The 15,235-nt window shown below is 39.7% G+C and overlaps 1 protein-coding gene across 1 annotated transcript in view; it reads left to right on the forward strand.

Annotated features, from left to right (window-relative positions):
• plxnd1 (plexin D1) overlaps positions 1-15,235 on the forward strand; it is a 115,668-nt gene that overhangs the window by 81,050 nt on the left and 19,383 nt on the right. Inside the window, exons 20-25 of the mRNA XM_037684712.1 lie at positions 3,087-3,201; positions 3,828-3,935; positions 5,361-5,473; positions 9,671-9,775; positions 11,441-11,571; positions 14,151-14,349. Coding sequence (XP_037540640.1) covers positions 3,087-3,201; positions 3,828-3,935; positions 5,361-5,473; positions 9,671-9,775; positions 11,441-11,571; positions 14,151-14,349 — 771 coding nt within the window. The remainder of the gene's footprint in view (positions 1-3,086; positions 3,202-3,827; positions 3,936-5,360; positions 5,474-9,670; positions 9,776-11,440; positions 11,572-14,150; positions 14,350-15,235) is intronic.

Consider the following 15,235-nt stretch of genomic DNA (forward strand, 5'->3'; position numbering starts at 1 on the left):
TATTTTAGTTTTTCTAGAGTTATATTCTCCACAGTCTACAAAGTCAAACTATCTTCTCCTTTAAATATATTAATGGCAATAAAGAGGAAACATGACATCTACCATATGAGTCTAAAGTTAATATTTTTCTAATAAATATTATCGCCTTAACTTTTAAAAATAGATATGACATGTTGGTTTTCACAGTCAGTGAGGGAAACATGTTACTGTAGAGTCTGGGAGTCATGAGCTTTTAAAGGGATAGTTCTGATCTTTTGAAATGGGGTTCTGTGGAAAGTCATGCACAATTTATGTCATACCTGTTGTAGACAGCTCTTTAAATGGATTAAGTTCATATATATAAAAAAAAGTTTGATTTGGATCAGACTGATGAGCTCATGACAAGTCAAAGGGAGCCAAGACTAAATTGCTGTTCTAAACAGCTCCTGTCTCAAAGATTTCATAGCAGCTCATAAAAATTATATTTTATAAATATTTACATTTCTGTCAGCTTTGCGTTTAAATGGTTAATTATGGGCAGCACGGTGGCGCAACTGGTAGAGCTGCTGCCTCTCAGCGAGCAGGTCCCTGGTTCAAACCCCGGTCCAGGGGCCTTTCTGGGTGGAGTTTGCATGTTCTCTCCGTGCATGCGTGGGTTTTCTCCGGGTGCTCCGGTTTCCTCCCACAGACCAAAAACATGCATGTTAGGCTGATTGGTAACTCTAAATTGTCCCTAGGTGTGAGTGAGAGAGTGAATGTTTGTTTGTCTCGTTTGTCTCTATGTGTCCCTGTGATGGACTTGCGACCTGTCCAGGGTGTACCCCGCCCCTCGCACAGTGATTGCTGGACATGGGCACCAGCGACCCCCGTGACCCAAAATGGAATAAGCGGGTAAAGATAATGGATGGATGGATGGTTAATTATGGAAGTTCACTAATATGTATGACTTTATGAAACTAGCATCAGTTAGCTGTAGCACTCCCAGTAAAGCCTGGGGCACTTTCACAGGAATCACAATATTTCAGGCAAAATAAGTTAGTCACACAAAACTGACAGGGATTTAGAGGCTTACAAAGCACCTTTCACATGACGATGTTAAAACGGAGTTGCTCAGGAATCCACTTCAGTCTTTGCCCTGCTGGGACTAATCGTTAGCTTGTCCGTTTGATCAGATCTAATTGTTTTCCTCCAAACAAAAGTAATTTAAAGACCTATCTACAACAGGTAAAATATTGATTGTTCATCTTTCCACAGGATTCCACTTTTAAAAAATTAAGATATCACTTAAAACAAAAAGGAAAAGCAGCTCAAAATGCTTATTCCAGACCAAAGATGAGCTGAAGGACTGTATAAATCACTAAAATAAGATTATAAACTGTAACTCCACCACAGTGCTGTTTTAAATACATTGCATTGAAAATGAGTGTATGCATCTCCTTTAATGTTCTTCTTAATAACTTCTCCGTCAATTTTAAACCTCCGTCTTTTGTCTTTTTTCCTAAATTGCTTTACTGGCTGTATGATAAACTGCAGAGTTTTTCAAAAGGCACAACAAAAAGGTTATTGTTAGTCAAGCAAGTACCCAGGGACAGGAGCTAAAATTAAATCAGTTTGAGGAGAGTTGCATATCTTGAGAGGTTTATTTCTGTATTTCATTTCATTAAGTCAGCTGCAGTTATATTTATTGCTGCTAACATCATTTTTATTTATTCATTTTTGCGCCTTAGAGCCCGTTTAATGCTTTGCTGTTAACGTCTCTGTGTGAATTTAGTTACCTCAAGATGATTGAACTGCTCACACATAAATAATGTTGCTATGTTTAGCAAGTCCCTGGACTCAGGAGCTGCAGATGTTTTGTTGGATTAACGCAAAGTTTATCTTGACATTATACATTAAATTACTAATATTAAATTACTCATAACAGAAATGTTAAATTTCTCTTTAAAGTTTAAAGAGACAATGTTTCTAAATGTGTAACATTGTGAGATAATCTAATCTCTGCTTTATCTATTAGTAAATTAACAATTCTGCAAGTACTATGGTACTCCTTTAAGGAACACGTATACAAACAAAGTCTGACACAAAGATCTCGTTCATCGCTATTGATCCTAATGTTACTTTCTTAGTTACAAAGTAAACATTAAATATTTGCCACATTATACAACCCCTCTCTGAGATTTGAGCTGGTTCAGTCCAACTCAGCAGAACATGAGTGTTTCTGCTGTGAAGATGTAAAAGAAAGCTAACGTTGTTCTTTAAGTGTTAAAATGGTGCTACATCTTTTTCTGACAGGACTCAGTATAAACTTGGAGTGATAATTAAGCAGTAATTAAGGGTGCAAGATATGGTCGTAAAAAGTGGAAAAACAGAAAGAAAGGTGTTTCACTTTCAAACTCGAGTTTCTTACATGAAATTTTATAACATAATTAAGCCACCGGGCAGCACAGTGGTGCAGTTGGTAGAGCTGCTGCCTCTGGAGAAGGTCGCTGGTTCAAATCCCGGTCCAAGGACCTTTCTGGGTGGAGTTTGCATGTTCTCTCCGTGCATGTGTGGGTTTTCTCCGGGTACTCCAGTTTCCTCCCACAGACCAAAAACATGCATGTTAGTCTGATTGGTAACTCCAAATTGTCTCTAGGTGTGAGTGAGAGTGAATGGTTGTTTGTCTCGTTTGTCTCTATGTGTCCCTGTGATGGACTGGAGACCTGTCCAGGGTGTCCCCCGCCTCTCGCACAGTGATTGCTGGATATGGACACCGGTGACCCCGTGACCTGAAAAGGGAGAAGTGGGTAAAGATAATGGATGGATGGATGGAATTAGGCCAACATCCAACAGTTACTTTCTGAGTTTCATCAAAATCTGTCGAGTGGTTTGATGTTTTGCTAACAGACAGGGAAATGATCTCACACAGAGGCATTTACAGGACTGCCCTTCTTTCATAACAGTGGGTGGTAAAAAGAAGAAAAACATCCTCCCCAAAATAAGTACAGCACCTGTTTAATATAAGATCGGTGCTTCTTCAGAGTCTCATTAAAGGAAACAAGCTGAAGAAAAGAGAAGGTCTTGAAGGATTGTGACCCAGTTTCATTCTGGTTTGTCTTTCTTTCTAGGTGCAAGTGGGGAACTTCCATAAAAGTATTGCCAGAGTGCAGCTCGGCGGCAGCGAGCTGGCCATCGTGGTCTCCATTGTGGTGTGCTGCGTGCTCCTGCTGCTGTGCACAGTGGGTAGGTGGAGTTCACACACACTGGATGTGTGGATGATGGATGTGTGCCTGCTGCAGCAATGGATGCTCCAGATGTGGAAGAGATAAAAGGAATTCTGGGGTCATAGTTTCATGCACTTGCTTCATCCCCGTTCAGTAGTCAGTGCACAAAGACCCCAGTGTTCATCTCTATCTGCTCAGTGTGTGTGTGCTGCTCGCTGTAATCACAGAGTAAGTGTGTCTGCGGTACAGGTGTACGGGTGTAAATTGCTGCTAGTGTGTATTTTCACACTATTTCCCATTTCGGATCCGTTCTCAGATATTCACAAAATCCTCTATTTTTCCTGCCAGACATTTTAGGTGTGAGATTACTGGTAAAAGAATTTGTGCTGCAGTTTTATTTAGACAATAAGACAGGCGATATGGATCATCCTTTTCATTATCATGTTTTCACATTTGGATGCACGTGAGGAACCGTTTCTCACTGGCTGTGAAAAGCTGATACACAGGTATTTTACATTGTTTTTGTTTTTTCAGGCTCATTTTGACCCTTTATTTTGTCCTGGAAGTTGTTAGTATGCAATAAGAGTGTCATACTGATTTTTTTTTCCTCACTTTTTGCTATTTTTTATTATTTTTTTGTTTCAGCTCTGGTCGTGTACTGCACGAAAAGCCGGCGGGCAGAACGCTACTGGCAGAAAACGCTTCTTCAAATGGAGGAGATGGAGTCCCAGATCAGAGAGGAGATCCGGAAAGGTGTGTTTGGGAGAACACAAATTACATTTTTTGCGTTGACTGACATGAAAAAAGAGCCTGCAAGACGCCTCAAATATTGACCTCACACATTTGCCTGTTATTGTACGTGTTTGTGTGCGTGAGCAATTTGCTTTGGAGGCTTCTCCATCTGAAGAGGGAAGGAGATACAACAGTTGACAGATTTGTGCCTAGTAAGCGTGACTCATAAAACACAGAGTGTGACAAATGATCAGTCACACTCCGAGACACACAGAGTGGACGCAACGTCCCTCCTGCATCTATAGGACGAAGGCCTGTGTGTGTTGTATCATTTAAAGCCTGTATGTTAGTGTGTGTGTGTGTGTGTGTGTCTGGAGCATTCGAGTAGACCCGAGTGAAGGCCACTCCACGTCTGAGCACCCAGATTTATGGTGTAGAGATGGGGGGGACGGATAGAGAAAGAGGAATGGAGGGAGGAAACGATATGAGCGAGAACGAGGGCCTCGAGCCTGAGGAGAAACAGAAGCGTGGGAGGAGGAGGAGGAGAAGGGAGGTTATTTAGTCAGAGGACACAGATAGATTAGTGGCCGAGTTCATGGTGAGTGTGCACCATGTGATACTTCTGCTGAAGAAGAAAAGAAAGTGCTGAAAAAAGGTGTGTGGGGGGGTAAAATATGACGGGGTATTGATGTCTCATGGATTACTCAAACACGAGGTGTTCATGTGAAAAACCAAAGCAGGGGCGGTTTCATCTTCACGCCTGGTGCGTTTGAGCTGAACTCGGTGATGTGAACTGGTCTGGATGACAGTTCAGCGAGCAGGAGGATAAACAACCTGAAACATAACCACGAAACGTGTTTTAAATCTCGCAGGTCGTTTTTTTTGTTGTTGTTTTTTTGCTCTCACTCCACAAATACGCTCTGAAGAAAGTGCATTTGTAACCTAAATACATCTCTCCTCTTGTGACAGGAAGTACTTTTCCATAAAGAGATCTGCAGCATCTCATTAGAGGAAAACAATATCCCTCTGCTGGTACTGAGAGTGGCTATATTATTAGCATGTAGATTCAAGTTGTGGACATGTTCATGTTGTTCCTGCATGTTAACCTCAGCCTTGCACACATGTTTTGGATAAAAGCCTCAGACTGGATTTGGCAGCTCGGACTGGCATTTGGTAAATATTTGTCTGCATGCTGCTATGGGGCTGCACGCTCTGGCAAAGACACAGAAAGATCACAGGAATATCCTCAGTTATAGTTAACATTCAGCAAGAATATGACCCTGGATATGTGAAATCAGATGATGCAACTGTGAAACAGCTGATTTTATTTCAGCATGAATGGTAATGGTTTCAGAACTTTAACAGATTTTACTCAGCAGCGAATAAATCCACATCTAGAAAGGAAGTCGAGCTCTTTGTAGTCACTTTTTTTACTTGTCTTCCCAGGCTTTGCAGAGCTGCAAACAGACATGACAGATCTGACCAAGGAGCTGAATCGCAGCCAGGGCATCCCCTTTTTGGAGTACAAACAGTTTGTCACGCGCACGTTCTTCCCCAAGGTGAGACTCTTTTTTTTCACCTGCTATCTGATTCCACCTGGCAGACTGACAATACCATTTTTCTCACTGGGGTTTTCATATTTCTATCCCTCTGTGGGCGCTTTTCACATATTCTACTGCCTAAACTATGCAGGGTAAAAAGGAAAACATCACCTTGGAACTTTTAAACACAGTAAATGTCGAGCAAAGCTGCCTCAGTGCGCCTCCCTGCAGGAGAGTTAATGTGTTCCCAATAGTAGGCATTTTTCTGGTGTGTGATCCGCCCCAAAGGTAGACTGTGAGTAAATCAGTGGGTGGGTGTTTTGTTCCACCAATAAAGACAGGCACGACTCAGGGGCTTTGTCTTGCAACCACATTCATGGACTTTCAAGGAGACAGAACAATGACGGGCAGCGAGACGAGGGAAGTTTCCCCCCGTTCTCTCAGAACACACTCCTTACTCAGTTCACACACCCACACTGTGTTGCAAGTTTAGATGATGTTGCACAATAGTGGTCTTGCTGGCTGAGGTGGACAAACAGATTTTCTGTAGAAGTTAATGTTGTAAAGCCTTACAGGAAAAGTCTGATCATTTTGAAGGGCTCACATCAGTCTTAGAGAACAGAGTATAAAGTGCAGAAAGGCTAATAGTTAGCCAAACAAAGGCTTTTTTTATTTTATTTTGTTTTTAAGCTTATAAAACGACCCTTTCCGGTGTGGGCTGTACCTTAAATATATGAACGTCCCACCTATGCACATTCATGCTCAATAATCCTGGCTCAACATGCTGATGTGTAGAATCCAGGACTTAATGTGTAAACCAATGGGTGCCGTAATGCAAATAGCGGGTGGGCCGGTGTGTATGGGGTGCCATTTGTAATGTAAAGTTACACAGTCAAAAATTAACAGCAATATTTTGGTTTATTTAGCCTTTCATAAGAAAGTGAAAAAAAAAATATTTTTTTTCAGTCATATTTTCACCATGTTATTTGTACATTTATAAATGTCATCGTTCCAAACTAAATATTTAATTTACAAGCTAAATATTCAGTTTACAAATTAAATATTTAACTTGCAAGTTAAATATTTAGCTCCACACTAAATATTTAGTTTGCAAACTAAATGTTTATGTCCAAGCTAAATGTTTAATTTACAAACTAAATATTTAACTTGAAAGTTAAGTATTTAGTTTGTAAACTAAATATTTAGCTACACACCAAATATTTAGTTTACAAATTGAATATTTAACTTAACTTGCAAGTTAAATATTTAGGTAGTAAGCTAAATATTTAGCTACACACTAAATATTTAGTTTACAAACTAAATACTTAACTTACAAGTTAAGTATTTACTTTGTAAACTAAATATTTAGCTTGTAAATTAAATATTTAGTTTGGAACTATGACATTTATAAATGTATGAATAACATGGTGAAAATCAGACTTTGAAAAAACAACAACTTTTTTTCTTATGAAAGACTAAATAAACCAAAATATTGCTGTTAATTTTTGACAGTGTAACTTTACAAACGGCACCCCATAGCGTGCGCGCGGGAGGTCCAAATTTTGAATAAAGTAGATGTGATTTCCTGCATTTTGGTATATTTTAATGAGTTGTTAAACATCTATGTTCACCTACATTTGTAAACACTCTGTTTCGGTCAATCATCTTAGCTGTTATTTTGACAAACTAGCACCGTTGTTTTAATACGTAATGTGAATAATACACATCAAACATTTCTATCGTTGTATTTTGAATAAATAATCTAAATTTTATTATTGACCCACTTAAACTGTCAAACTGATTTGCAATTTTGTTGTGCTGTTTAATTATATTTTTGAGTTTTTGTTAATAAAATTGCACAGTGACTTTGGACTTTTAGGGGCAGAGATTTCTTTAAGGGTAGAGGTGGAAATGCTTACTTGAAAGGGCACATATGAGATATTAAGAAGCTCATAAGTGGCTGTTGTGTGTAAAATTAGTGTTTATGTAATTATTTTCAGTTTACATAAACAATATAAGTTTTATTCTTTTGAGGCAATCCTATTTGTTTATTACTTTATTATTAGTAAGCCTGAGAGTTGCCTGATCCGAGCAAATGGTTACTGGAATGCACCCTGTCATAAAAAGAAGGGTTCCCGGATCCTGTTCCAGCAGGATCTGGCTCACATTAAGCCCTGGTAGAAACCCTGCAATAGAGAAAATTAAACCTCTACACTTTTGCATCATACTGTTTCGTTTGTTGCTGTTTTCTCGGGTGAACAATGTTCATGTCATTATGCAAATCTATTTGTGCTGAGGATGGATATTAATAAATATGTACAAAGCGTATCCACATTTTCATGATGTTCAAAATTGAAGCCAATTTTTGGGGGGGGGAATTGTTACGTTGTAGTTTTGGAGCCAGAGTCTGTGCACAGGCGATGTGGGCTGTACCTTAAATATATGAACGTCCCACCTACACACCCTCCCAGCTCGCTGACAGGCTGTCACTTTGTCAACCAGAGTGATTTGGTGTTAAATATATGAGAAAAATGCATTTTTGAACTTACAGCAGCAAAGTTAGAGCTACAATAAAAATCAGCACCTAAAGCATTGACCTGGGGTTTATTCTGAAAAACAGTTCAGAAAATGTCCCATTCTTGTGTATGGACTGGGAGGCTTAACAACTGCACTGCAGACAACCACTAGGGGGTGCTTGTTTTTGTGACCTCATCTTCCAGCTTGTGGTCGTGTCTCTAGTTATAATACATCTCCACTCACCTTTTTACACTTACTAATACGCATGCGTAAAATCTGGCACCACGCCCCCAAATAGTTTCTTGGCTAACTCAGGTCAACGTATTATTTTGGTCCTTTACACTTGCTTTTTATTGACTGTTATATATAAACATATTTTTAAATTAACTGTATTATTTTACGCTGCGATAGCGACATGTAATGTTCCTGTGTATTGGAATTACTGCAGAGCACAGCTGAAACATATGAGCATTGTTTAAGCAAAGTGTATTTCAATGAACTGAAAGTAGGCATGAAGATGAAGGCATCTAGAGCCCAAACCATCGTAAAACACTGACTTTGAGCATGTGCAGTAGTGACTGTAAAAAGGCCAGCAGTAGTGAACACAGACATGTTGTCATGACTCTGATGGGTGTATCAGTCTGCTAACAGTTGAGTAAACTTTTGACTGACTAGATGTTGATTGATCCGTTCAGCAGCCTCTGCATTAGCTGACAGCAACTTTTCACACCCGTATGTTGTTTTGGGAAATCGTTGTTTTATAAGCCAGAAAAAAACAGCCTAAAACAGTACTTCAGCTGTTACCTTAGCCTAGACAAAGACTCCTGCCCTTTTCTTGAAAAATGTGTGCTTTATGACTGATAAGGTACTAACTATTGATAACTGATGGATTGATATTTGACCGAATATCCATCCATCCATCCATTATGTTTTACATGCTTCTTCTTTGTCGGGTCACGGGGGTCACTGGTGCCCATTTCCAGCCATCACTGTGCAAGAGGTGGGGGACAGGTCTCCAGTCCATCACAGGGACGCATAGAGACAAACAACCATTCACTCTCTCACTCACACCTAGAGACAATTTAGAGTTACCAGTCAGCCTAACATGCATGTTTTTGGTCTGTGGGAGGAAACTGGAGTACCCGGAGAAAACCCACACATGCACGGAGAGAACATGTAAACTCCACCCAGAAAGGGCCCCCAGCCAGGATTCGATCCGGCGACCTTCTCGCCGAGAGGCGGCAACTCTACCAACTGCGCCACCGTGCCGCCTATTTGACAAAACATCATTTCAAAAATCATCAGACTATCCATAAATGACGAGAAACAAACTCCAGTGTTGCCAGGTGACAGTAAACAGTCTGCTGCTCTTGTTTCTCTACAAGAGTTGTCTGACATTCCACACAAAACAGCCTGAGACAGAAAAGAGGCCAAACGTAGCCGTCCTGACGTGACAAGCTGTGCCTTTTAGCTGTGGTTCACTTTGTCTCAAAGCATTTTACTGTTTTATTACTAACAGCATTACGGTGTCATGTTTCTCATCGGGCAAGAGCTTCTCTTTTCTAGAGTCCAACTGAACACCACCAACTGTAGGCCAGCTCTTTATCCCACCCCCCTTCCCACCAATCCCCACTCACATGTTTATAACCACAGCTTGCTTTGTTTTACAGATTCTCTGTGTGTTTATGTGTATTTCAGATGTGTTCGGATTACGAGAAGAGCCTGGTCCAGCCCACCTATGAGAATGACTCTATGGGACCTCGAGCGCTTCCAGAAACCCACCCCTTGCTGCAGGACTGGCAGGTAAAGACCATTTAGGACAGGTTTTCTCATGTTTTGGCTTTGCATCTTGGTTGGGTCACACTGGAGCTTGTGAGCATTGTTGTTGATGCGCAGTGAAGGAGCATGTCCGTGTTAGCTCACATGTTCTTGACGGTGCTAATGCATGTAATGTAATTGTTTCTAGTGGTAAATTGAAACTAGTATTTCTTGAAGGGATTCATATCACCCGATGCTTGCATGCCAAAGTTTCAAACAAAGTTCTCATGTGATCTGGTAGCACTCGGACTTTGTGTTAGGGAGGACTCTCAGCTATCTTCATGCCATATTTTAGCTTAAAATGTGTACAGCTGTTTGAGTTAGAGCAATTGTAGTTTTGGCTAAAGTTGATTTTCTTTTGTAGCCATTTTGAATTAGTTTGACTTCAACAGTAAATCAGTTGTAAATGTGCATCCTATATTACTTTGTTTCTGAGTTTCATTAAACTATGTCCAGTGGTTTAAGAGATAACAAAGTCCATGCTCAATAATACAGGTATAAAATCCAACAATGTTCAGACAGGTCATCTGATGGTTTCTTTTTTTTTGTGCTGAGACGTTTCAAGAGATATTTGGCTAACGGTTGCAAAAAAACTTGCACAAAGTGTTAGAGCTCTGAGCGTGTGTTGAGGATGACTGTCAGATATTACCTCACCAAATTTCAGCTCAATACCTGTAAAACTGACTGTTAGAACCATTTTTGTGTTTGCTAAGATGAGTAGCTATGGCAGCCATTTTGAATCAAGTTGACTTCAAAAGTTAATCAGTTTTAAATGTTCATCCAAGGATGCTTTTCTGAGGTTTTTATTAAAATATGTCCAGTGGCTTATGCAAATGTTAGCTAACAAACACACATGCACACACAGACAATGACTTAATGATAGCCCACGTTTTACTGTCAGCAGGTGATACCAAGCTGCTAGCAGCTTGTTACTACTTTCCCTTTTGGCTCTTGGACGTCCAAACAGTCTGCTTTTCATCCAAAACCATCATATCACCCTGGTGGCTGTGTGCACGACTGTACAAGGGCAGATGTGAGCCATACAGAGTGGGAAAAAGCATTTGTTTAAGTGTGAACGTGTGCTGAAAGTGAAAGCACATGCAGGTGTGTACGCGTGCAACTTCTAACAGAGAAAGTAAAGACTGCAGCGCTGGTTTTGGGTCGGCAGCCAGGGGAGCCTGTCTAACGGTGATGAAGTGCCTTGGATCCACATCGTCTTTGCAGGAAGTGTTTTCCAGGTCACAGTGAATAAATCTCAGAGGTAGGCATTTATCTTAATGGACACCCCTGTTCTCCTTCTGTCAGGCTGCAAACCACACCATATGGCTGCAGTCCAGAGGGAAGACTTCATCGCTCCAATGCTTAGTCGCACCCATTGATAGGCCGCACTCATTAAGTCGACTCGGCACATTTAGCGACAATCCTGCACAATAAGAGACGTGGAGTGGAGAAAACCTGAGAGGGAGGTTCCTGAGGAAAGCAGAGGGAAGGATCGCGTGATAGAAAGATGAGGCGTTCACTAGACGGATCACTCAAGACACGAGGTGGTGAAACAGATTAGGGATATCGCAGCAGGTGGTAATCCAGTTAGGGTGGAATCGTGCTGAGAAGTAAATGTTTTATTCGCCTTCTGTCATCTTTTGTCATCAGGCCACCAACACAACACGGCCTAACGTGGAGGAGGGCATCACTCTGTTCTCCACTCTGCTCAACAACAAGCACTTCCTCGTCACGTTTGTCCACGCCTTGGAGCAGCAGAAGGACTTTGCTGTTCGAGACAGGTAACTGCGTCACTTCTGCTCCTCACTTCCACCATTATAGACTAGAGACTTTTGTAAGGAAGATGGATCATTTGTTAAACGGGCAGGTCATGTTTTTAAAAGTAGTTTGTGGAAAAATTGTAAATAAAAAATATCTCACCTGGTGTAGATAGCTTTTTGCACAAGCTTGGTTAAGAAAGAAAGAGATTAAGTTTGACCAGAAGTGTCAAATATGTTACTGCCATTCATGCAAATGCTATTTTAGAACTCTTTACACCTCCATGTATTTAGTATTATACTATTATTCTGGCAGAATTATTTTGAAACTCCTACAGGAAGTGCCCCAGGCTAGACAGGAAATGATACAGCCAGCTGTTGCGGAGGTTACTCAGACTTGCAAATAACCAAACATTTTGGTGTAAATAACCATATGATGCAACATAAACATTGGTGTTAAGGTTTGTAAAATTGTGTTTGCATTAACCACTATGAACTTTTTCAGTTTGGAGTTGTTCTGTAATAGCTGCTATCCACTTTGGTCTTAACTCTGCTTGAAATAGCTGCTTGTTTGTCAGTCTGATCAGAACTAAACTTTTATTTTTAAACTGAGGTTGTCAGAAAAGCTATCTACTACAAGTAAGATACTAACTGTTCACAAACCCTACTGTACAACCTTATACAACCTTACTGTAAACAATCTGAACTATCTCTTTAAGGTGTCCTTAATGTGACTTCAGTTTGTTTTTTACATGCACGATCCCTACGCACTCTTGAAAAGTGTGGAATTGATTTGAGTATTTTACAAGTCTGAATAGGTGTAGAAAGAAAAATAATTTGGAAAAACATTTCTGTTTTCAGACTGACTTCTATTTTTTAATGTACAATTCTGATTTGATAAAAAAAAAAATTGTTCAGACAAGTAGTCTGATTTTAATTACACTATGTATAAACTAGAGACATGTAGATTTAGTTCACAACCTTAGGTATATCAAAGCATATTAATTACCAAATTGTTGTCACAAATTAGTCCATCCCTAAAACATTGTTCTTCTGTTTTTTACATTTTATTTTAAATTGGAACATATTCTTACAACATATTTATATATATGTATATACATATATACATATATATATATACATATATACATATATATATGTATATGTATATATAAATGTATATATATATGTACATATACATATATACATATACATACATATATATATATATATATATATATATATATATATATATTTATAGACAGTCAGACATGTATAGTGTTATGGGATGTTGGTAAACCAGAAACTAAGGAAGAGCTTATTTGGTTTTAAGCTATTGGGCAATGGAAACATCAGAATTGGGTCTGACTTGGTCTTTGTTTTGAGCTGACCTTTGCAAAGTGGCCTCTCATTGTGGTTCAGCCACCACTGGCACACTTACAGAGAGACTCTCAAACTACTGAGAGCTGTTTGTGGGTGTTCAAACATGATAAACAGTCAGAGGCACTGGGGAAGAGATTTTTTTTTCTTTTTCCAAAAGACTGCGTAAATAGCTGGCATCAGTTCTTCTTTTTTAAATAAACAAACTATGTTTTTGGAAGGAAGGAGCCGAGTAAAAAGTGTTAACTCTTGTTTGTGTATATATATATATATATATATATATATATATATATATATATATATATATATATAGCTCAAGTGGAAGGCCAGACAACCAACACAAATAATCATGGCCCAATCCGACCGTCCCTCCTATTGTTTTAGATTACATTACTTTCTGTTTCAGTTATTGCTATGTTTAGGTTTTCTGACCTTCGTTGTATTTGTTCATGTTCACTGCACTCATCATTGCAGAAGACGTAGGAATTTCTCAATACATCCATCCATTATCTTCTGCTTGTTCCGAAGTCGGGTCGTGGTGGCAGCAGCTTGAGCAGGGAGGCCCAGACATCTCTTTCCACAGCCACCTATATCAAAAAAATAAAAACTGTTTAGCCAAGTTAACCATACACAGCTGATCAAAACAACAGAAGATTTACTGGCTTAAAGACACAGTCATGTGACCCAATAGACAGTGGAGACAAAAACAAAACTTATATTGGCCAAATATTCCTGCTAAATGCCATATGTTTCATCTTATTTATGTACAAGGTAAAAAAGTATTATTTGAATTTGTTCAGGTTTAAAATCTCAGCTTCTTTTTCGTAATAATGACACAAACAAAACACTTTATTGCAGTTTCCTAAAACGATTGTGTCACTGTGAATCAGAGAAGAAAACCTCCAGAGTTGAGCTCACGTCCCTATCCCTGCGCTGCGTCAGCACTTACTGACTGATGGAGCCTCTTCCTGCTGGATTAAAGGGGCTTTGTTGGGGAAATCCCCCCGCACCTCTGGACACTGACTCAGACGCTCCTCTGCATTAGATCAGACCTTTATTTGGCTCCATGGTCACAGGTGCAGCGTGGTGGATTTAATCTTGCTTTGGTTTGCTGTCATTTATTATTCCTGAACCTGCACTGACCACACTCTGGCGGAGCGTGTTTTCACAGGCGTGTTTGTGCTCATTTGTCTCCTCTGATCATCTGTTTTCTTACTCCTCAGATGCAGCCTGGCATCCCTGCTCACCATCGCCCTCCATGGTAAACTTGAGTACTACACGAGCATCATGAAAGACCTGCTGGTGGATCTGATCGATGCTTCGGCCTCCAAGAACCCCAAACTGATGCTGCGCCGCACCGAGTCGGTTGTGGAGAAGATGCTGACCAACTGGATGTCCATATGCATGTACAGCTATCTGAAGGTGAGGATGAGAGGAATACTCAGCAAAGTTTTGACTAAAAAAGACTAAACACCCCCAATTATCACCTGCCGACAAAGACAAAGGAGATATACGTTTACACATACACACATTGTGAACACTACCTGATTGTGCAAGACCTGTTTTAAAAATCCCCAATAACTATTACAGTCAACTCTGCCTGTCTCTAACTAAATAGTTCATAAACCACAGAATAGATTTTAATGAAACTCTCAGAACACAATCATTAGATGTACAGTACCTCTTCAACTTCAACTTTTGAAGTCAAACCAATTCAAGATGGCCACAACATTTAATCCAACTTAGACAACACAGTCAGTCAGTTTTACAGATATTGAGCTAAAATTTAGGATGGTCGTAGCGGAGCGTCATCCCCAGTACTTACTCAAAGCACTACGCTGTATGCAGTATTTTTTGTACATCTACAACTCTTTAACTTTTGTAGTATAGTAGTCCCTCGCTACTTTGCGGTTCGTTTATCGCAGACTCGCTCTATCGCAGTTTTTCTAAATAAGATTGGACATGACACACAATTGGCTGATTGATGGATGAGCCGCACGATCGGTATGAAATTTTTATTTTAAATTATTTAGCACCTGCTGCACAAAAGCTTCTTCCTGTAGCTTTTTGCAGCTCATACTGCAGGACAAACTTCCTGCTGCAGCTGAACAGCTGTTAAGCGGAGAAGTGGGCGTGGCCAAGAGCAATTGCAGGTGGCAAAGAGCAGATCAAATCATGCCATTCTGTGCTCTTTTACAGCTTTTAGAGTTTAGAAACATTGTTTAAAATATTGCAAGAGTATGGGAAGGGTTTAAAACACCTTTATATATATATATATATATATATATATATATATATATATATATAT

The sequence above is a fragment of the Nematolebias whitei genome, chromosome 11 (genome assembly GCF_014905685.2).
Source record: "Nematolebias whitei isolate Nwh7 chromosome 11, NemWhi1, whole genome shotgun sequence".
Lineage (NCBI taxonomy): Eukaryota > Metazoa > Chordata > Actinopteri > Cyprinodontiformes > Rivulidae > Nematolebias > Nematolebias whitei.